The 23,391-nt window shown below is 38.7% G+C and overlaps 1 protein-coding gene across 2 annotated transcripts in view; it reads right to left on the bottom strand.

Annotated features, from left to right (window-relative positions):
* Stk3 (serine/threonine kinase 3) overlaps positions 1-23,391 on the bottom strand; it is a 267,772-nt gene that overhangs the window by 184,850 nt on the left and 59,531 nt on the right. For both annotated transcript variants that reach the window (XM_052160772.1, XM_052160773.1), the window contains exons 6-7: positions 10,514-10,678; positions 9,895-10,062 (exon numbers count right to left, since the gene is read on the bottom strand). In XM_052160772.1, the coding sequence (XP_052016732.1) occupies positions 9,895-10,062; positions 10,514-10,678 (333 nt within the window). The remainder of the gene's footprint in view (positions 1-9,894; positions 10,063-10,513; positions 10,679-23,391) is intronic.

The following is a 23,391-nucleotide window of genomic DNA, read 5'->3' on the forward strand; positions in this document are numbered from 1 at the left end:
GTATAGCTGGGTCCTCAGGTAGTGCTATGCCCAGTTTTCTGAGGAAATATCCATTCTGAGGAATTTCCAGAGTGGTTGTACCAGCTTACAATTCCACCAGCAGTGGAGGAGTGTTTCTCTTTCTCCACATCCTCTCCAGCATCTGCTGTCACCTGAGTTTTTGATCTTAGCAATTCTGACTGGTGTGAGGTGAAATCTCAGGGTTGTTTTGATTTGTATTTCACTGATGACTAAGGATGTTGAACATTTCTTTAGGTGCTTCTCAACCATTTGAGATTCCTCAGGAGAAAATTCTTTGGCTCTGTATCCCATTTTTTAATAGGGCTATTTGGTTCTCTGGAGTCTAACTTCTTGAGTTCTTTGTATATATTGAATATTACTACTCTAACAGATGTAGTGTTGGTAAAGAGCTTTTACCAATCTGTAGGTTGCCATTTTGTCCTGTTAACAGTCCCCCCTTTGCATTGAAAAGCTTTCTTGGTTTCTCGAGAATTTATTTCTGCTCTAGCACTTTACTAAATTACACTCCTTTGTGGCTTCCATTTCTAACTGTGAGCAACTGCTATGCTGTCCTTCTTCCACTCACCTTCCCCTCCCAGGTCCTGTCCAGATCTCCCCTTGAGACCTGAAAGGACACTATAAACTCAGAGTCTCAGCAGCAAGAAGTAGCGAATAGCAGATACAACCAGGTAATGAGAAACAATTCCACTCAGCCCAGTGGCCAAGGGTTGACAATAGTGTAATACTTCCCAAATGCACACATATAAACCAGTATTCAAGGTTAAGAAAGCCACATTTGTAGTTTTTGGCAGGTTAGATACATTTTAAATGAAGAAAATATTCAGAATGTTTTCTTTCTAAAATGCCTGGACTCCTAGAAGGAAGTATCTAACAATCTGTTCATTATTAATTGCATGTTTCTGATATGGTTGATTATTTAGACTTGATGCAATCATTCAGCTGGTTAAGACTGCTTACTGATACAAAGTTAGAGATACAATGTATATATTGCAGTGTAAATATAAGGTTTTTTAAGGCTAAAAGATAGTGTTCTCTAATAAAGTTCTTAAAATCCTATGTAGAAATAATACTGTGGGAAAGAAACAAAAACTAAATTCATGTAGAATTAATGGGCCTTAATATAAAAGTTGATGTCAGAATACTTTTTTAAAAGTATAACTTAATACCAGAAGGTAGTGTTGTTGTTGTTGCTGCTGTTGTTGTTGGTGGTGGTGGTGGTGGTGGTGGTGGAGGTGGTGGAGGTGGTGGAGGTGGTGGAGGTGGAGAAGGTGGAGGAGGTGGTATTGGAGGTGGAGGTGGTAGAGGAGGTGGTGGTGGAGGTAGTGGTGTACCATGCTCAGCACTTGGGGGGAACAAGGAGATGGATCTTGGGGTACAATCAGACAGATCTCCGAGTTCAAGGCCATCCTGGTCTAGAACAGCCAGGATCACACAGAGAACTCCATCTAGAAAAGCAAACTTAAAAGTGTATGTATATCCATGGCTAATGGATAGCACAGGTTGGGAAACTGAGTGTGTGGTGAACTTTAGAACAGGAACTAGGGACATTTTTCTATCCTGGTTGTTCTCTTCAGCTACAAAGAAATATTCTTTCAAAGGCTTTGCCTTAAATACAAATTATATATGAAAATATTTTAGTTAAGACACTCATTTATTTAGTTAAAGTTAAATAAAACTACCGGCTATTTCATTACTCTTGTCATTCTCATCAACTAGCCCTTTCTTAGTCTATGTGAAAACCTCCTAAGGAGTCTACACATTTTACCCTCATTCAAAATAAAAGTCTAAGCACTGATATGTAACCTTCAGAGCCCTGTGACACATACCAGGGGTCAAAAGAAACACCTCACTTCAATATAACTAAATGTAAAACTGTTACCTCTGCTTGAAGTATCCTATCCTCAGTCTAAATCTCCTTGGATTTTTATTCAAGTATAAATTTCTGATGAGGTATTGGCTAAAAATACAACACAATACACCGAACATTCTCTGCGACTCATCATTTCCTATGTTATTCCCTTGTTTCTTTCTTATTACATGTAATATACATGCTTTATTTCTTTTCTGCATTCTCTTTGCCCTTCAGTATACAAAACCCAATAGAGAAAGGTTTGTGTTTTTCTTCCATTTCTGTATCCTCAGGATATGAAACAGTCCCTAGTAGACAGTAGATACTTAGTATTAGCTGAATGAATGAATACCTGAATACCTGACAGCTGGCCCAGAAGCCTAAAGCTACAGCGTCCTCCTAACAATACTAGATGGCTCACTGAAAGTTCTAAGAGTATGGCAATTCCTCTATTCATGATCTGCAAAGAAGTAATTAGAACTGGCTTCATAAAGATAGATAGAGAGATAAGGACACTGTAGCAAATCATATCAGAGCCATATTTCCTCATGCCTGCAAAAGAACTTGAGGATTTCACTTTCAAAATACAGGAGTAAAACTGTAAATTGATTTGCTTACAAATGAACTATGATATCACACAGCAATATACTATGGATACTAAAAGGTAAAGTAGTGCTGTCTACACTGTCACTGTCATCACTTTTTCATTAGAATATTCAATCCTAGTCCAGGAGAATAGGCATGAAGCTCTCCTTGTGTGTAAACAGAAAGACAAACTGAATATCACACTCTTGTGCACCGGAATATCTCTTCTCTAATGGATCCGGGCTTGCCTATAAACACAGTCAGTGCCATGCAAAGGGAGCTCCAGGGAAAGGGCAATTACACAGTTAAAACATGGAGGCGACCAGACGAAACAGCCCCTGGTAGCAGGGCCACAGGCTGAGCAGACGGTATGGAGAACATGGGTAAGAGCCGTGGAAAAATAAATGCTGTGACTGAACTTGAGGCAAATGGAAACAGCTCAGATTGGCTTCGTACAGTAGGCCACGGAACATGTGATGTCCATATGTCCATTACCAACAACTGAACATGGAAAAGAACAAAAGCCAGTGCTAAGATGTCTGTAAGAACACACCCAATGCCAGTCTAGCACAGCACAAGCAGTGTAATGCGCGACAGCTGTCAGGCAGTTGGATAAGAAGTCAGGAGCAAGACGAAAAGGAAAGGCGCAGGAGGAAAGCACACCCGTCCCTCTTCCCTACGAAAGAAGAGATTTATACTAGAAAAAGAATGTGGCCACAGAAATGTTAAAATGTAAAGCACAATTTCTTCCCTGTGGGCAGTTCCAAAAGTATGAATCCCTTACAACTAATGACAGCAGTTTTACTCAAAACTTCAAGAGCCAATGGACTGTGGAAGTAAAATAATTATATGATGAAGTAACTTCCAAATAAAAACTGTAAATATGACATTTCAAGTTTCAAACTATGAAACCTAAAGCAGACTGACCAAAGGATGTGACAGAAATATCAGGTTTGATGTCAGTGTGAACAAGTAACCAAATATCTTTGCTGTCATTCATGAGACAAAAATCACAAACTTAAAACAAACAAAAGTAATGCTTAGACAAAGTCATGAAGGACCAATCGTACAGCAAGGCCAACACTAAGAAACAAAACTATAAAAAGCAGTGTTACCATCTAGGATCTATCTGTGATCCTGGCCTTCTCAATGAATCAAAATCCAGTTATTCCTAAATTGCATTAAAATTATCTGAGCTGTGAAGCATAAATATATTAGTTGTCAATGACTGAAACTAAACAGTAATAAAACCCAGCAGTAAAAACACATGATTATTTATAGTAAACATCAATGTATTCCTATTTCAATCTGACTCCCCATTCTACCCCTGAACCCCAATCTTAAAACCAACTACAATTTCTTGAGTCGCTGCAGTGTGGTTAGGAATAGGAAGCGATGCTTGTTTGTGTGGAATCCGCCATTTCCTCCCTGCCAAAGCACTTGTTTTAAAAGTCATGTAATATTTCTATTAAATTGTAAATGCAGCCGACAAGGAAATGGCCTCCTGGCAATGCTTTACCTTTGTGGCGGTGCCAACAGGCCGACAGCAAAACAGTGCACATGGTAATTTCAACATGCATTCCCAAGTAACAAAACTGTTCTTTACATAAATACCACAGAACCTGAGTAAGGTCCAGAAAAAGCAAGGAAAATTTGCCCAAGCTTTCATGCTTGCCTATATCAATTGTATGTCACAGCTAAAGCAGAATAGAAAAGCATCTACATATGTTCAAGAAGCTTGTGAAGTTGGATCATATAACCCTGGGAAACTATTGCAGCTTAAATCTGTGTATTTCTTGTTAACCACTGTAACAACTTGCTAATAAAAATTAAGAAAAACTGAAGGTATCAAATGAACCAAAATATACTAACTAAATACAAGTCCTTAAAGATCATAATGAAACTTATTAACAAGAACATATGTTCAGAATAAGCCACAATTGTTATATTACTTCTTTCTTTAATATCATTTATTTGATTACAGAATTTAAGAGATGCACAAGCCTTCCAATGAAAATGGTGATTTGTAGTATATAAGTCACTATGATGCTTACAAAACCAGCTTTATCATGTATTCCGTGCATTTCACTACTTAGTTCAAATCTTGGTTTTGCTACTGACAGGTTAAATCATAATAATAAATGTATTTAAAATTAACAAATATTATTAAAAATAATGTTACCCCTTTATTTAAAGGTTTTCTCTAAGCTACCTATATTTTAACAATATCAAATGATTTTTTCACTGTACAATTCTAGTTAGCGACTTTTTTTTCACTCTCAGAAGGTTCTTTTATCTTACCCACTCCCCAACACTCACAGACACACACACAACCATTGATAACTATATGAGACTATAAAGATGACTAATTTTATTATTTCATTATTAGTTTCCTTAACTACCCACCCTAAACAATAGTTTCATATTCTCTGTTACAATGGCAAAATCCATAAAGCACTTCTTGTGTTTCATGTAATCATTAGTCCAAGGAAAAGCACTGAATTGCAATCAAAGCAAAGACAAGTCTGTCTTCAAAGGTCTAATGAAAAACCAAGAATCAAATAAATATGGTCATTTCAAGGAAAGCAAGAGTCCTTTCAAGTAAGGATTTAGGTTTGGAAATCTATCCTCTGCAAGATGTAGCTGTTTCTCAACATGTGCACTCTGGTACTCAAGTTGTGAAACAGCTCACAACACAACCATCCAAAAGATTCTGGACTATTTACATAGCGATTTAAAACCATATTGTAGTGGATTGATCTGATGCTGCTTGTATTCTAATGCAAAATACTGGTTCCTCAAGATGTCTTTGATCCAACATACTCATATTCTCAAGTGATGCCATGTGAACCTTTCTCCCAATTTAACTGGTCAATAAGAGCCTGTGATTGGGCAATGGAGGGAGAAAAGGGGGACAGGAGGGTCAAGAAGAGGTTCCAGGTAGAGATATTAAAAAAAGGAAGGTGGAGGAAGAGGAAACTGCCATGGGCCAGAACCATATGGCCAGGAGAAACAGAAGTGACAAGGGGCTTTATGGCTGGGGATTAAGTTAGCATAGCCCTACATCTGCCCAATCTAGGCATATATCTTATAAATAAAATATCTGGATTGAGTGTCTTTTATGTGGGCTTATTAAGATTGCAAACTCCAACTACAACACATGACATTTGGGAATGCCCAAGGTCACTAGCCAAAAAAAAATATGCAAATTATAAGGAGAAAAACAGAAATCTATATGGACTGCAGTTGTAGAGGAAGACCTCATCCTTCTAAATAAAATCTGAGGGATAGAGATATGGGTCAGTATTGGTTGCACTTCCTGAGGACCCAGGTTTGGTTCCTAGCACCCACATGGAAGCTCCCAACTATCTATGCCTCCAATGCCAGGGGATCTGATACTCTGTACTAGCCTCTGTGAGCAATACACACACCAAACATAAATACAGGCAAAACACCATGCACAATAAACAAACAAATAAAACCTGAGATGGAACTTGAAAACCCAGCAAGAGTTAAAATGATAGAAAAATAGACTAAAGTGTCTGTAGTGGTTTGAATAAAAATGGCTCCCATAGGTGCACAGGGAGTGACATAATTAAGAGGAATGATCTTTCTGGAGTAGGTATAGCTTTGTTAGAGAAAGTGCATCACTAGAGCACACGCTTTGAGGTCTCAGAAGCTCAAGCCAAGCCTAATGGTCGATACTTCTTCTTGCTGACTGACATTCCAGATATAGAACTCCAACTACCTCTCCAGCACCATGTCTGCCAGCACACTGCCATGCTCCCCACCATGATGATAATAAATTAAACCTCTGAACTGTACATAAATCGCTTCCTTTCTAACAGTTGCCTTGGTGTCTCCTCACAGCAACAGAACAATGCTTAAGACAGTATTCTAGGAAGATGTTTGCAATAGAGTGTATCTAAAGGATTTTTAAAAGAGAAATACTATCTTCTAATATATTTTTACTATCTTATAAGCATGAGTTCAAACGCAAGTGAATTTTAAGATCATTAAAGCAGGGGTCACATATGACAATTCCTTTAAATCTGGTAGATAGGCTTTAACATGGCCAAATTTACTATGCTAAACCAGTTGTTTGGAGAAGGTTTCTAAAGGGTAGAAAGAGAATGGCTGCAATGTAAGGCTCACCTCTAGAACTTAGCATGGATGTTGTAGATGAATTGTAAACCTTTTCTTGAGACTTCATTACATCTCATAAGAGAATCATCCCATGAACATCTGCCGAAGTACAGAGGTAACTGATACTCAAAGAAGAATGAAGAGTTCATGTTCCTGTTCCTATGCTGACTTTGCTATTTTTCATGTTCTTTCTAACTAAATAATTTATGTTATTTTTACTTTTAAATACTGCCAGGGGAGTTTACATGTACAAAGATAATATAAAAGTAGTACAACTGTACCACTAAAATAACTGTACTTCAATATGTCAATTAGATTTTTAAATATTTTCAGCACTGTAATTATCATCCATCATAACAGCTTTATAACAATAAACATAATTCCAATTTATTCCTCATTAGCTATTCAAAAGAATTCCCTCTTTTCTTTATCTATTTACTTCACTTATCTCTCCACATCACCTTATCTATTCCATTAATATTCATAGAAACTCACTCCCTTTATTCCAATAACCTTCCTAAGGTAACTACTGCCACGAGATGGCAATGTATGTGTGTGTGTGTGTGCGCGCGCGCGCGCGCCAGAAAGTCACATATTACTATAACCTAAAAACTGTTATTACAAACCCTAAAAACAGCAAACTAGACTTTAATATGTAAAATATATACTTCAAATGCAAAAAATACCATGGAATCAGAGGCAGGTAACTGTGATTAAAATCAACAGTAAATAAATAAATAAATAAATAAATAAATAAATAAATAAATAAATACTTTTAATACCAGCTTAAAGAACCTAGGAGGAGGAAAGAAAAGGCACAGAAAGGTAGGAACTGAGGACTGTAAGTAAGGACAAATTTTTTAACCTTTTCCAGTAACCATTGGAAAGTAATGAGCTAAAAAACAAGAACTCTTTTCTATTAGCTTCAGGGTGTCTGGCTTTATGTGGAGGTCCTTGATCCATTTGGATTTGAGTTTAGTACAAGGAGATAAGGATGGATCAATTCACATTCTCCTGCATGCTGACCTCCAGTTGAACCAGCACCATTTGTTGAAAAGGCTATCTTTTTTCCATTGGATGTTTTCAGCTCCTTTGTCAAGGATCAAGTGGCCATAGGTGTATGGGTTCATTTCTGGATCTTCAATCCTGTTCCATTGATCCTGCCTGTCACTGTACCAATACCATGCAGTTTTTAACACCATTGCTCTGTAGTATTGCTTGAGGTCAGGGATACTGATTCCCCCAGAATTTCTTTTGTTATTGAGAATAGTTTTAGATATCCTGGGTTTTTTGTTATTCCAGATGAATTTGAGAATTGCTCTTTCTAAATCTATGAAGAACTGAGTTGGGATTTTGATGGGTATTGCGTTGAATCTGTATATTTCTTTTGGCAAAATGGCCATTTTAACTATATTAATCCTGCCAATCCATGAGCATGGGAGGTTTTTCCATTTTTTGAGGTCTTCTTCTATTTCCTTCTTCAGAGTCTTGAAGTTCTTGTCATAGAGATCTTTCAAATGTTTGGTAAGAGTCACCCCAAGTTACTTTATACTGTTTGTGGCTATTGTGAAGGGTGTCATTTCCCTAATTTCTTTCTCAGCCTGCTTATCCTTTGAGTATAGGAAGGCTACTGATTTGCTTGAGTTGATTTTATAACCTGCCACTTTGCTGAAGTTGTTTATCAGATGTAGGAGTTCTCTAGTGGAGTGTTTTGGGTCATTTAGGTAGACTATCATATCATCTGCAAATAATGATAGTTTGACTTCTTCCTATCCAATTTGTATCCCTTTGACCTCCTTATGTTGTCTAATTGCCCGAGCTAGTTCCTCAAGTACAATATTGAAAAGATAAGGAGAAAGGGGACAGCCCTGTCTAGTACCTGATTTTATTGGGATTGCTTCAAGTTTCTCTCCATTTACTTTGATGCTGGCTACCTCTAGGACATCGGTACAGAAGGAAAGTTCCTGAACAGAACACCAATAGCTTATGCTCTAAGATCAAGAATTGACAAGTGGGACTTCATAAAATTACAAAGATTCTGTAAAGCAAAGGACACCATCAAAAGGACAAATCAGCAACCAACAAATTGGGAAAAGATCTTCATTAACCCTACATCAGATAGAGGGCTAATATCCAATATATACAAAGAACTCAAGAAGTTAGACCCCAGAAAACCAAATAACCCTATTAAAAATGGGGTACAGAATTAAACAAAGAATTCTCACCTGAAGAACTTCAGATGGCGGAGAAACATCTTAAAAAATGTTCAACTTCATTAGTCATCAGGGAAATGCAAATCAAAACAACCGTGAGATTTCACCTTACACCAATCAGAATGGCTAAGATTAAAAACTCAGGAGACAGCAGGTGTTGGCGAGGATTTGGAGAAAGAGGAACACTCCTCCACTGCTGGTAGGGTTGCAAATTGGTATAACCACTCTGGAAATCAGTCTGGCGGTTCCTTAGAAAACTGGGCACATCATTTCTGGACGACCCTGCTATACCACTCCTGGGCATATACCCAGAGGATTCCCAAGCATGTAATAAGAACACATGTTCCACTATGTTCATAGCAGCCTTATTTATAATAGCCAGAAGCTGGAAAGAACCCAGGTATCCCTCAACAGAAGAATGGATGCAAAAAATGTGGTATATACACACAATGGAGTACTATTCAGCCATTAGAAACAATGAATTCATGAAATTCATAGGCAAATGGATGGATCTGGAGAACATCATACTAAGTGAGGTAACCCAGTCTCAAAAGCTCAATCATGGTATGCACTCACTAATAAGTGGATATTAGCCTGGACAACTGGAATATCCAAAACATAATCCACACATCAAATGAGGTACAAGAAGAATGGAGGAGTGGCCCCTGGTTCTGGAAAGACTCAGTGTAGCAATATAAGGCAAAACCAGAACAGGGAAGTGGGAAGGGGTGGGTGGGAGAACAGGGGGAGGGAAGGGGGCTTATGGGACTTTCGGGGAGTAGGGGACCAGAAAAGGGGAAAACATTTGAAATGTAAATAAAAAATATATCGAATAAAAAAAAAAAAACAAGAAATCTGAGGTAGTGTTTTGGATGGAAGAGAAGCACTTGTTACAGATAAACAGCTGCCAGCTCTTCCCTCACAATTCACTGTTCAGTAAAAAATGGACAAATGTTAAGTTACTCATCTTTAAAGATCTACTCCTTCTGCACAGAATCTAAATTCCCTTTGTCTTTGTTCTATCATTACGAAACTGCAAAACTCAAAACCAATGCTTTTAGTAAAATATAATTTTCTTACCCTCATTGGATGTATATCAGCATAAGGAGGTTTTCCTTCTGCCATTTCTATAGAAGTGATGCCAAGGGACCAGATGTCAGCCACGCAGTTGTAACCGATTTCTTGAATTACCTCAGGAGCCATCCAAAATGGGGTTCCTATTACAGTATTGCGCTTTGCCATTGTATCCTGCAATGGTGTCACATAAGCATAAGAACTAAACAAAACACAAAGCAAAAAAGTATAACAACATATTCATTAAAACGTGACTTGCTAAAAACACAGATTCGATTCAAAACTGAATATTTTCCAAATGTTTCAACTAGTTAAGACATGACATATTTTAGGAACTCAAATTATAAAATATCAAGAGTTATTAACTCGTTACTATGATACGTTGAGAGCACTAAAAGCAACAAACCAACATGCCAAGAGATTCTAATCTGTGTCCGTTTCATCAATGTGAGCATTTTGATGGTAAGTATTCTCAGTATCTAGTGACCCTCACATTGTAAACAGACTCAAATATGGCTTCTTTTGCTTCAGAGTAACAAGGCTACCTTCCATACTCCCCTGTCAGTTTAGTCAGTCAGCCCTGAAAAATGGTCAAAATACATACAAATGACTAAAATCAACTTACTGTTAACTGGCCAGCCACTCCAAAATCTGCAAGCTTTGCATGTCCTTCTGTATTGAGGAGAATATTCCCAGCTTTTATATCTCTGTGTATTTTCCTCATGAAATGCAAATATTCTAATCCTTTCAAGGTGGATTTTAGAATAGTTGCAATTTCATCTTCTGTTAACTGGAAAAGAATATTTTAAAAATCATGTTGAAATACAATGTTAGATGAAGTCACAGAATAGCAGTACCAAGTATTTCTGTGTGTGTGTGTATGTGTGTGTGTGTGTTTCGAGAAAAGGTTTCCCTGTATAGCCCTAGTTAGCCTAGTTTTGGCTCTAAAGACCAAGCTGGCCTCAAATTCACTGATCCACCTGCCTCTGCCTCCAAAATGCTGGGATTAAAGGCATGGGCCACCAGCAGGAACAAGTTCTTAATAGCCATTAAACCTCTACAAAAAAAGATTAAGATTAATAAATCACAATGCCCTCTACACAATGCCTTCATTCTATTACTACATACTTTACTTAAGAATGGAAGATCATAAATACCTTTAAAATTACCTGTGATCCACCACAGTAAAAATGCATATCCTAAGACTCACCTTGACCGGAACTCATAATTGCCCTTTGGGCCACTACAATTTATGTTCCACTGAATATTTCATTTACCTTTAAAATAATCTTAGAGTATAGCATTATATTCTAAAATAATAAGTAAGTATTTGATCTTCTTTCCAGGTTCCTGTTTTTAGAAAAGAATTTCTAAATTCCTTGTAATTTGCTAAACAAAAGAAATGAAAGGGGGACAAACACACACACATACACACCATCACAAACATAATCACACACACACACACACACACACACACACACACACACACACACACACATACATACACAGTCTCATGTAGCTCAAGGTCACCTCAAACTTGCTATGTAGCTGCTGAGACAGTGAACTTCTGGCCTCCTACCTGCACTGCCCCAAATTGGGGCTAACAGGGATTTATCATTGTACCCAGTTTATGTGGTGCTGGAAATCAAACTCAGGGCTTCATACGTGAGGGCAAGCACTCTATCAGATAAACTACATCTCTAGCTCCTTTTTCAAAATTATGATATTACTCTTTCATACTAACGAAGTGACTCTTGGTGGGGCCCTGAATAATTACACAATAGGAAACGGTCACTAGACGTGTGGATGCTCAGCCCATCTCGAGGCATGTGACTTACTTATGCCTATATAATCAAATCAAACATAAATGGCTGAGCTACAGAGGAAGGCAGACTTTCACAGGAAACAGGTCTGTAGCAACTGCCACAAGGGAACTAGGCAGATAACTGGAGGAGGCCATGAGGCTTTTTGGAGACAGCTTTTGGTTTTATGCTTCTAGCATGTTAAGGGTACAGAGACTCGGGAGCTGCCCTGAGGACTCACATATTCTGTACATGGAGAGACTAAGCTACACCTCCAGCCCAGATCACTAGTAGGCATTTTGGAGCCAACTATATGAATGTTGTCTTGGAATACACAACCTACACTACAAGAAGGAAGGGGAGAAAAGTTCCCTGACTCAACTTCGCAAGCCTGTCTAAAAGTCATAAAAGGGGAGGCACACAAAGAATTTTATGAACATATTTTATTTTATGAACATATTATCCTGAGACTAGAGACAGAAAAGGACACTGGAAGAGTAGTACAGAACAGAATTCTTGTGTGCACACTAGTGCAAGTCCATAATAAAATACTGGCAAATACAAATAAGCAGGATGTTGAAAGGATTTTATGTAACATGATCAAATAAAATTTATTTTTCAAACATAAAGATGGTACAACATACAAAATTTGCAAGATGTAATACACTATCAACAGAATGATGGAAAAGCCACATGATCACTCCAATTGTTAGCAGAAAAGCCAACTGATTAAACAGTAAGTTTAACAAGAGCAAGCATTTTTCACAGGTGTCCAGGGTGTCTCCACAGCGGCTTGTGCACAGCCCACCAGGAGAGAGTGATCTCCCAGCAGTGCTTTCATTTCTGAGCACGAGGTGAGATCTCCACTTTCTCTCTGGAGGGTAAGAGCTAGGAGCACACAGGGCATACGATCTGTGGAGCAGTTAGGATGGAAGTCTTCACACCACCATTTGCACGAGGGAGCCAGGCAGCTCCATAGCCTTCTGTACATAGACCCCGCCAGAAGAGAGCTGGTCTCCCAGGAGTACAGACACAGGCTTACAGGCCCACAGGAGGGACAAGCTCCAGCCAGAGACATTAAGACCAACTAGCACCAGATAACCAGATGGCAAAAGGCAAGCACAAGAACCATACCAACAGAAACCAAGGCCTCATGGCAGCATCAGAACCCAGTTCTCCTACCACAGCAAGTCCTGGATAACCCAACACACCAGACAAGCAAGAGTTAGATTTAAAATCATATCTCATGATGCTGATCTGATAGAGGGCTTCAAGAAAGACTTAAAAACTCCCTTAAAGAAATACAGGAGAACATGGGTCAATAGGCAGAAGCTCTTAAAGAGGAAACACAAAAATCCCTTAAAGAATTACAGGAAAACACAATCAAGTGAAGGAACTGAACAAATCAATACAGGGTCTAAAAGTGGAAGTAGAAACAATAAAGAAATCACAAAGTGATTTTCTATCTCTGGAGATACAAAACCGTGGAAAGAATTCAGGAGTCATAGATGCAAGCATCATCAACAGAATACAAGAGATAGGAGAAAGAATCTCAGGTGCTGAAGATATCATAGAAAAGACTGACTAAACAGTCAAAGAAAATGCAAAGTGCATAAAGCTTCAAAGCCAAAACATCCAGGAAATCCAGGACACAATGAGAAGACCAAACCTAAGGACTATAGGTATTAAAGAGAGTGAAGATTTACAACTTAAAGAGCCAGTAAATATCTTCAACAAAATTATAGAGGAAAATTTCCCTAACCTAAAGAAAGAGATGCCCATGAACATACAAGAAGCCTACAGAACTCCAAGCAAATTGGAACAGAGCAGAAATCCCTCCCGTCACATAATAATCGAAACACCAAATGCACTAAACAAAGAAAGAATATTAAAAGCAGTAAGGGAAAAAGGTCAAGTAACAGATAAAGGCAGACCTATCAGAATTACACCAGACTTCTCGCCAGAAACTATGAAAGCTAGAAGAAGATCCTTGGCAGGTCTCATACAGACCCAAAGAGAACATAAATGTCAGCGCAGACTACTATACCCAGCAAAACTTTCAATTACCATAGAGGGAGAAAACAAGACATTCCATGACAAAAGCAAATTTACACAATATCTTTCCACAAATCCAGCTCTACAAAGATAAAGAGTGGAAAATACCAACACAAGGCAGGAAACCACACTGTAGAAAAAGCAATAACGTAATCTTTCAAAAACTCCAATAGAAGATAGCTACACAAACAGAATTTCACATTTAACAAAAAAGATAGCAATAAGCAACAATCACTTTTCCTTAATATCTCTTAATATCAATGGTCTCAATTCCCCTAAAAAAAGACATAGACTGTTATAACAGACTGGAAAGGTAAACAGGATCCAACGTATTGCTGCATACAAGAAACCCACTTTATTGGCAAAGGCAGTCACTAATTCAGAGTCAAAGGTTGGAAAGCAATTTTTCAAGCAAATGGTCCCAAGAAACAAGCTGGAGTGGCCATTCTTATATTGGATAAAATTGACTTTCAACCAAAAGTTGTCAAAAAAGATGAGGAGGGTCACTTCATACTGGTCACAGGAAAAGTCTACCAAGATGAACTCTCAATTCTGAACATCTTGCTCCAAACACAAGGGCACCCACATTCATAAAAGAAACTTTACTAAAGCTCAAAGCACACATTGCACCACACACAATAATAGTGGGAGACTTCAACACCCCACTCTCAACAATGGACAAATCATGGAAACAGAAACTAAACAGAGACACAGGAAAACCAACTGAAGTTATGGACCGAATGGATCTAACAGATATTTATAAAACATTCCACCCCAAAGCAAAAAAATATACCTTCTTCTGAGCACCTCATGATACCTTCTCTAAAATTGACCATATAATTGGTCATAAAACAGGCCTCAACAGCTACATAAATATTGAAATTATTCCATGCACCTGATCATATCACACAGCCTAAGGCTGGACTTAAGCTCAAACAAAAACAATGGAAAACACATATACATAGACTTTGAACAATGCTCTTCTCAATGATAGCTTGGTCAAGGAAGAAATAAAGAAAAAAATTAAAGACTTTTTAGAATTTAATGAAAATGAAGACACCTCATACCAAAACTTATGGGACACAATGAAAGCAGAACTAAGAGGAAAACTCATAGCTCTGAGTGCCTCCAAAAAGAAAATGAAGAGAGCTTACACTAGTAGCCTGACAACACACCTGAAAGCTCTAGAACAAAAAGAAGCAAATATACCCAAGAGGAGTAAAAGGCAGGAAATAATCAAACTCAGGACCAAAATCAACCAAATAGAAACAAAAAACTATACAAAGAATCAACAGAACCAGGAGCTGATTCTTTGAGAAAATCAACAACGTAGATAAACTCTTAGCCAGACTAACCAGACTAACCAGGGTGCATGAAGACAGTATCCAAAAAGGGGAAATTTAACAACATAAACTGTGGAAATTCAAAAAATCATCAGATCCTACTACAAGAGCTTACACTCAACAAACTTTGAAAACCTGGATGAAATGGGCAGCTTTCTAGATACATACCAGGTGCCAACATTAAAACAAGATCTAAATAGTCTCATAAGCCCTGAGGAAATGGAAGCAATCATTAATAGTCTCTCAACAACAACAACAACAACAAAAAATGCCCAGGACTAGATGGGGAATTCTATCAGACCTTCAAAGAAGATACTCTTAAAACTATTCCACGAAATAGAAACTCAAGGAACACTACCCAACTTATTCTATGAAGCCATAATAATGCTTATACCTAAAGCAAACAAAGACCAAACAAGGAAGGAGAACTTCAGACTAATCTCCCTCATGAACATCAGTAGCATTCCTCTACTCAAACGATAAACAAGCTGAGAAAGAAATTAGGGAAATGACACCCTTTACAAAAGTGACAAATAATATAAAATACCTTGGTGTGACTCTAACCAAGCAAGTGAAAGATCTGTATGACAAGAACTCCAAGCCTCTGAAGAAAGAAATCGAAGAAAGTCTCAGAAGATGAAAAGATCTCCCATGCTCATGGATTGGCAGGATTAATATAGTAAAATTGGCCATCTTGCCAAAAGCAATCTACAGATTCAATGCAATCCCCAGCAAAATCCCAAATCAATTCTTCATAGATCTAGAAAGAGCAATTCTCAAATTTATCTGGAATAACAAAACACCCAGAATTGTAAAAACTATTCTCCACAACAGAAGATCTCCTGGGCAATCACCATCCCTGACCTCAAGCTCCACTACAGGGCAATTGGGATAAATAACTGTTTGGTATTGGCATGGAGACAGGCAGGAAGATCAATGGAATAGAATTGAAGACCCAGAAAAGAACCCACATACATAGGGTCACTTGATATTTGACAAAGGAGCTAAAAATATCCAGTGGAAAAAAGACTGTGTTTTTAACAAATGGTGCTGGATCAGCATGCAGAAAAATGCAAATCGACCCATTATCTCATTGTAAAAAGCTCAAGTCCAAGTGGATCAAGGACCTACACATAAAACCAGACACACTGAAGCTTATAGAGGAGAAAATGGGAAAGAATCTTTAACAAATGAGCACAGGGGAAAAGTTCCTGAATAGAACACCAATGCTCTAAGAACAAGAATCGACAAATGGGACCTCATAAAACTGCAAAGCAAACTGTAAGGCAAAGGACACGGTCAATAGGACAAAAGGCAACCAACAAATTGGGAAAATATCTTTACCAACCCTACATCCAAAAGAGGGCTAATATCCAATATATACGAAGATCTCAATAAGTTAGTTCATAGAGTCAAAAATCCTATTAAAAAATGGGGTACAGAGCTAAGTTGAGGGAATTCTCAACTGAGGAAACTCAATGGCTCTAAAGCACCTAAAGAAATGTTCAGCATCCTTAGTTATCAGGGAAATGCAAATCAAAACAACACTGAGATTCCACCTCACACCAGTCATAATGGCAAAGATGAAAAACTCAAGGGACAGCAGATGCTGGAGAGGATGTGGGGAAAGAGGAACACTTTTCCATTGTTGGTGGATTGCAAGCTAGCAAAACCACTCTGGAAATTAGTTTGGCAATTCCTCAGAAAATTAGACATAGTACTTACTACCTGAGGACCCAGCTATACCACTCCTGGGCATATACCCAGAAGATGCTCCTACATGTAATAAGGACACATGCTCCACTATGTTCATAGCTGCCTTATTTCTAATAGCCAGAAGCTGGAAAGAACCCAGATGTCCTTCAACAGAGGAATGGATACAGAAACTGTGGTATATATACACACAATGGAGTACTATTCAGCTATTAAAAACAATCTTCACCAACCCTACATCAGATAGAGGGTTAATATCCAATATATACAAAGAACTCAAGAAGTTAGACCCCAGAAAACCAAATAACCCTATTAAAAAATGGGGTACAGAATTAAACAAAGAATTCTCACCTGAAGAACTTCAGATGGCGAAGAAACATCTTAAAAAATGCTGAACTTCATTAGTCATCAGGGAAATGCAAATCAAAACAACCCTGAGATTTCATCTTACACCAGTCAGAATGGCTAAGATTAAAAACTCAGGAGATAGCAGGTGTTGGTAAGGATGTGGAGAAAGAAGAACACTCCTCCACTGCTGGTAGGGTTGCAAATTGGTACAACCACTCTGGAAATCAGTCTGGCGGTTCCTCAGAAAACTGGGCAGGTCACTTCCGAAAGATCCTGCTATACCACTCCTGGGCATATACCCAGAGGATTCCCCACCATGTAATAAGGATACATGCTCCACTATGTTCATAGCAGCCCTATTTATAATAGCCAGAAGCTGGAAAGAACCCAGGTATCCCTCAACAGAAAAACGGATGCAAAAAATGTGGTATATATACACAATGGAGTACTATTCAGCCATTAGAAACAATGAATTCATGAAATTCTTAGGCAAATGGATGGAGCTGGAGAACATCATACTAAGTGAGGTAACACAGTCTCAAAAGCTCAATCATGGTATGCACTCACTAATAAGTGGATATTAGCCTAGAAAACTGGAATACCCAAAACATAATCCACACATCAAATGAGGTACAAGAAGAACAGAGGAGTGGCCCCTGGTTCTGAAAAGATTCAGTGTAGCAGTATATTGCAAAACCAGAACAGGGAAGTGGGAAGGGGTGGGTGGGAAAACAGGGGGAGGGAAAGGGGCTTATGTGACTTTCAGGGAGTGGGGGACCAGAAAAGGGAAAATCATTTGAAATGAAAATAAAAAATAAAAAATAAAAATAAAAAAGAACCACCTTAACAGAAAAAAAAATGAATTAATGAAATTCTTAGGCAAATGGATGGAACTAGAAAGTGTCATCCTGAGCGAGGTAACCCAATCACAAAAGAACACACATGGTATGCACTCAGTGATAAATAGATGTTAGCCCAAAAGCTCAAAATAAACAAGTTACAATTCACCCAGCACAAGAAGCTCATGAAGAAGGAGGACTTAAGTGAGGGTACTTTGGTTCCTATGACAAAGGGAACAAAATACTCACACGAGCAATAAAGTGTGGAGCAGAGACTGAAGTAAAGGCCACCCAGAGACTGCCCTACCTGGGGATTCATCCTATAAACAATCACTAAACCCAACACTACCATGGACGACAAGGAGTGTATACCAAAAAAGGGCATGCCATGGCTGTCTCCAGAGGGACCCTGCCAGAGCCTTACACATACAGAGGCAGGTGCTAGCATCCAACCATTGGTCTGGGCGTGGGGTCCCCAGTGGAGGAGCTGGAGGGTGGTCCAGAGGAGCTGAAGGTGTTTATATTTCCATGGGAAGAACAATGATTTCAGCCACCCAGACACCCCATCCCAGGGACCAAACCATCAATCAAGGGGCACACATGGTTCCAGCCAAAAATGTGGCAGAGGAATGCCTTGTCGGGCATCAATGGGAGGAATGGTCCTTGATCAGGTGAAGGCCCCAACAAAGAGAAATTGAGGGAGAGGGAGGTGGGAGTGGGGCTGGTGGAGGGGCAAATACTTGGAGGCAGGGGGTAGCAGGAAGGGGTTGGGGGTTTTGAGAGAGGGGGAAACAGGGAAAGGTAATGAAATGTAAATGAAGATTATATTCAATAAAAAAATAAAATAAAATAAAAGAGACCACATTTTAAAAAAAGAAATAAAAGTAATATTTAAAAAAGGAAAATCAAAACAAAGAAAAAAGTTTTGTATGATAGTAACATATTTAAATATCATCAGGTAGGAAGCTAACACAGGAAAATGGAAACTTCAAGGTCACCTAGGCATCTCAGAGAAACATAGTCTCAAAACACTGAAATTATAATTTTAGAAAAGTTTGGATGGGGAGACTCAATGGTCAAGAGTGTCGGTTTAATTACTAGAGGGCGGTGGGACACCAGGGAAGGGGGTAACTTTAACCTAATCAGAAGGGGCTGTCTAGAACACTGGTTCTCATCCTATGGGTAGCACCAGTCTGCTATAAAAAATAAGTCCAATTTCATCTCCCTAAGATATGGAGTTTCATTTTGAAATCATCTGTTTTAAATATATTATATAAAAATTACAGCTTTACCCAAAGTGGCTAGATTTCAAGTGGAATCTATTCCCATTATTTAATAAAATTAAAGGTGATAATGGTGTTTCATGTCTATACAAATTTCATCAGCTCAACAGACACTGAGTCAACCATTTCAAAAAAAAATGGTCAGTGTGTTGATAGTTTTATGTTAATTTGACACAAGCTAGAGTCATATGGAAAGAAGGAGACTCAGCTGAGAAAATACCCACAACCAGCTAGCCTGTGGGCAAGCCTGTGGTACAATTTCTTGATGTCTGATGAGAGAGTCTAGCCCACTGTGGGTAGTACCACCATTGAGATGGTGGTCCTGGGTACTAAAAGGAAGCAGGCTGAACAAGCCAGAAACTAGCACCCCTCCATGGGCTTTGCATCAGCTTCTGCTTCCAGACTTCTGCCCTGGCTTCCCTCAGTGACGGACTTGTAAGTTGTAAGGTGAAATAAGCCCCTTTTCCTCCCTGTGTTGATTTTTGGAATGATTTTTATCACTGCAATAATAACTATTATAATCAGGTTTATACTGAAAACTCTTAGAAGAAAAAAAACACAACAAAGACAATCTACTTCCAACAGAAGGAAATACTTAAGATTTCAGCTCTAGGATGGAAAAGTCACAGATGAACTGTCAAACTACAGCTAATACTTCTTTCCAATTCCTTCAAGTGGAGATTATCAGCAGGAATACTCTGTTTGTGGGTTAAATTGGATGATTCTCAGTGCATTAGGGTTTAATTTCATTCTGATAGTAGATTAATTGTCAATGTCCTTTTAAAATCATTTTGATGGCATTTTATAGTCTGTTCTAAAAGAGAGAGACAAAACACACACAAGAGAGAGACAGAGAGAGACAGAGGCAGAGAGAGACACAGAGAAACCCATAAATGAAGCACTCAGCACTCCAGGATTGAAATAAGAAGTCTGTAGCTAAGCTAATACATTAAAAGACGGAAGTCTACATCTGGTTTCAATTTTACTATGAATTCCCTGGCAAATTTAAAAAGAATTTCATTGTACAAAAACAAAAAGATGGTTTTGATAGGCTTTAGTCCTCTGGTTACTTTTGTTTCTAGAGTCATATGATTAGTATAATAATATGATACATTTAATGTCACCATGTATATGGTTTTGATAAAAAATGCACCCACCAACTTGTCTCAAGGGCAAATGCATAAATGATTTTAAAATAAACAGAAATCCTTAATGTTTTTAGTCAGTAAAAGTCAATGCAAGTGATGTTTTTAAGTTTATACAAAGTTACAAATTTACATTTCTAAAAAATGAGTCAGTTAACTCATCTTCATTTAATCATCAATGCATATGAAACACTGCATCAATTACTTATTACTTATGTACTTATTACTGTTAGCTCACAAGGATACTACAAGTCATTGTGCTAATGAAATCTAAAATTTTATAACAAACTATCATACTAAGTTTTATTCACAACATTCTGCATAGGATCTTTTTAAAAAAAATATATATAGAGAGAGAGAGTGTGTGTGTGTGTGTGTGAATGCACATATGTGTACAGGAGTTGTCAAAGCATTGGATCCCCTAGAAGTGAAATTACAGAGTTGTGAACAGCCATGTATATTGAGAACTGAACTCAGGCCCTCTGCAAGAACAAATGCTCTCAGCGGTTTTAGCCCACACTCTAGTACCCTTGCATAGGATCTTTAACACTGACCGAGAGCTAGCAAGACGGTAAAATCCCTTGTGCGTAACCATGACAGCCTGAGTTTGATGCCCAGAACACACAGCGGAAGGCAAGAATTGAGTGGAAAGTTATCCTCTGACTGCCATCTGCTATGCTTACTGATACACATCACCTCGACTCACTACACATCACACACAAACACATATGTCATTAAACAAACAGATCAGAATGCAATAATATAACCCGTAAGAGACCTTGAATGCCATGGGCTCCTAATGGCTGACTTTCGCTGTTCATCTCACTGCACTGTCATCCCCATCCAGGGAAGCTTCACAGCTGAGATAACTAACCTGACTGTTGAAGAGTGGACAAGTTTATTAAGTGACCATGGAGAGGAAAAAATACTGTTGAATGCAAGGGTGACTGGCATGAAAACATATAAAGCCACAGTCTAAGTGCCAGCCACAGCGTCAAAAGGTTTAAAGTGTGGTGGCATAAAGATGAAAAAAAACATGTCAGTTACAAAAAAAACAGACAAAAAACAAAAACAATGGAACACTAGATCTTCACAGAAGGCAAACTAAGACAAGTCCTCCCGCACAGCTGCCACACCATCTACTAGGCCCCTGAGACTAATCCCTGAGGATTGCGTGACCTCTAGATAGTAACCCCAGCCGTGCAGTACAAGTCTTTGGGGGGGGGGGGCATTTCATATTCAAATCATAGTAGAGTGAGCATTATATATAGAAGGAAATATTTTTCTTTTCACTTGGTGTCCCCTCTTAAGTCAAGATTGAGTTTTGGATGTTGTAAGTCATAGCTTTAAAACAAATGGAAAATAATGACAATACGCACAGGAATGTAATGGAATGCTTATATATTTTCCACTCCCATGGATAAAATGAGTTTCTGTTCTGGTTTTTGACCATTAAAATCAGTGCTCTTCCCCCTTCCCCTCCCCTCCTCTTCCTCCTCGCCCTCCCTCCGACCCAGCCGTGAGATGAGCAGTTTTACCCCTACAACCTCCTGTTAGACCCTTCTGCCTTGTTACAGCACAACAAGCCAGGGATGCAAGCAAACACCATGTGCCGAGTTAACCTTCTGGCTTTAACTTCTGGTATTTTATAAGCATGATGAAAAGCTAACATTGTCCTCAAACCCTAGGACACAAATGAACTCACTGCAGTGCTCTGGTTAAGAAAACTGCTATAAACAGAGAGGCTGGGAACCCAAAGCATTACACTGGACTCAATGCTAAAATAATTCATTTACTATTAAACAGGAGAATCGGACTCTGTGAAATACCAACCTTCCTATCTCTAGTGTAAGGGAAGAAGTTAGGAGCACAACAGCTGTGACATCAGAGTCCCCAGGCACTGCTACCAAAATTTAGCTTTAATTATGGAAGCTATTTTTGATGGGCTTTTTAATTTTTTTTCAATTCTTGGTGTATTTTAGGGAACTTTTTCTTTTGAAACTATGAGGAAAAATGTTCTTTTTGGCCAGTCTAGCACATGGAGCTCCTACTAACATTCTGATTCCCTTCTAAGGCAGTTGCTTCGCCATCTGCAGCCCATGTCCTAGGCAACCATCACAGCCACAGGGAGAGCACTACCACACCACAGTCCAAATGCTCAGGGACTGCTCAGAGAAAGGTCCTGCCATTCTGAAGCACTGAGGGGCAGGACCATCTTTCTTTACAACTGGATCTCTGACAGCTAGAATCCAGGCTGTTGGCAGCCATCTTATAGCTACGGAAGAAGACTTGGGCAAAGCTGACATTAATATGGAAGTATCACAACAGACACACACTACTCATTCTTCTAACCCTGAATCAAGCCACATACACTACTAATTTTATGAAGAATTAACACCTGCAATTGGGAGACAGTGACAGGTAGCTCTCCCATAGTTCAAGACCACTCTATTCTAGATGGTGAGCTCTAGGTCAGCCAGGCGCTGTAGTAGACTCTGGAGAGAGAGAGAGAGAGAGAGAGAGAGAGAGAGAGAGAGAGGAGAGAGAGAGAGAGAGAGAGAGAGAGAGAGAGGAGATGGAGGGGAGAAGGGAGGGGAAGGGAGGGGAAGGGAGGGGAAGGGAGGGGAAGGGAGGGGAAGGGAAGGGGAGGGGAGGAGAGAGGAGAGAGAAGAGAAGAAAGAAATGATGTAGTTTTCAATAACTTATGACCAACAGTTGAAACTGATACAGTACCTAAAACTAGAATGAGAGGAAAAGTCCCTAGAAAAAAAGGTTTGTATGTATAAAAAAAACTAACTTCAGAAATGCTAATGGTTATTCTGAATCTATAACAATATAAAAGCTCTGAACTGACTCCTATTTTCTGCCTCTAACTAAAAGGAATGTAATATTTGGGGCTAGTGAAAGTATAATAAAATCGTCTTTTATAAGATGCATGAGGATTCTTTAAAGGTCTCTTTTTGGCCTATTCTGAT

The sequence above is a fragment of the Apodemus sylvaticus genome, chromosome 17 (assembly GCF_947179515.1).
Source record: "Apodemus sylvaticus chromosome 17, mApoSyl1.1, whole genome shotgun sequence".
NCBI classification, from domain to species: Eukaryota; Metazoa; Chordata; class Mammalia; order Rodentia; family Muridae; genus Apodemus; species Apodemus sylvaticus.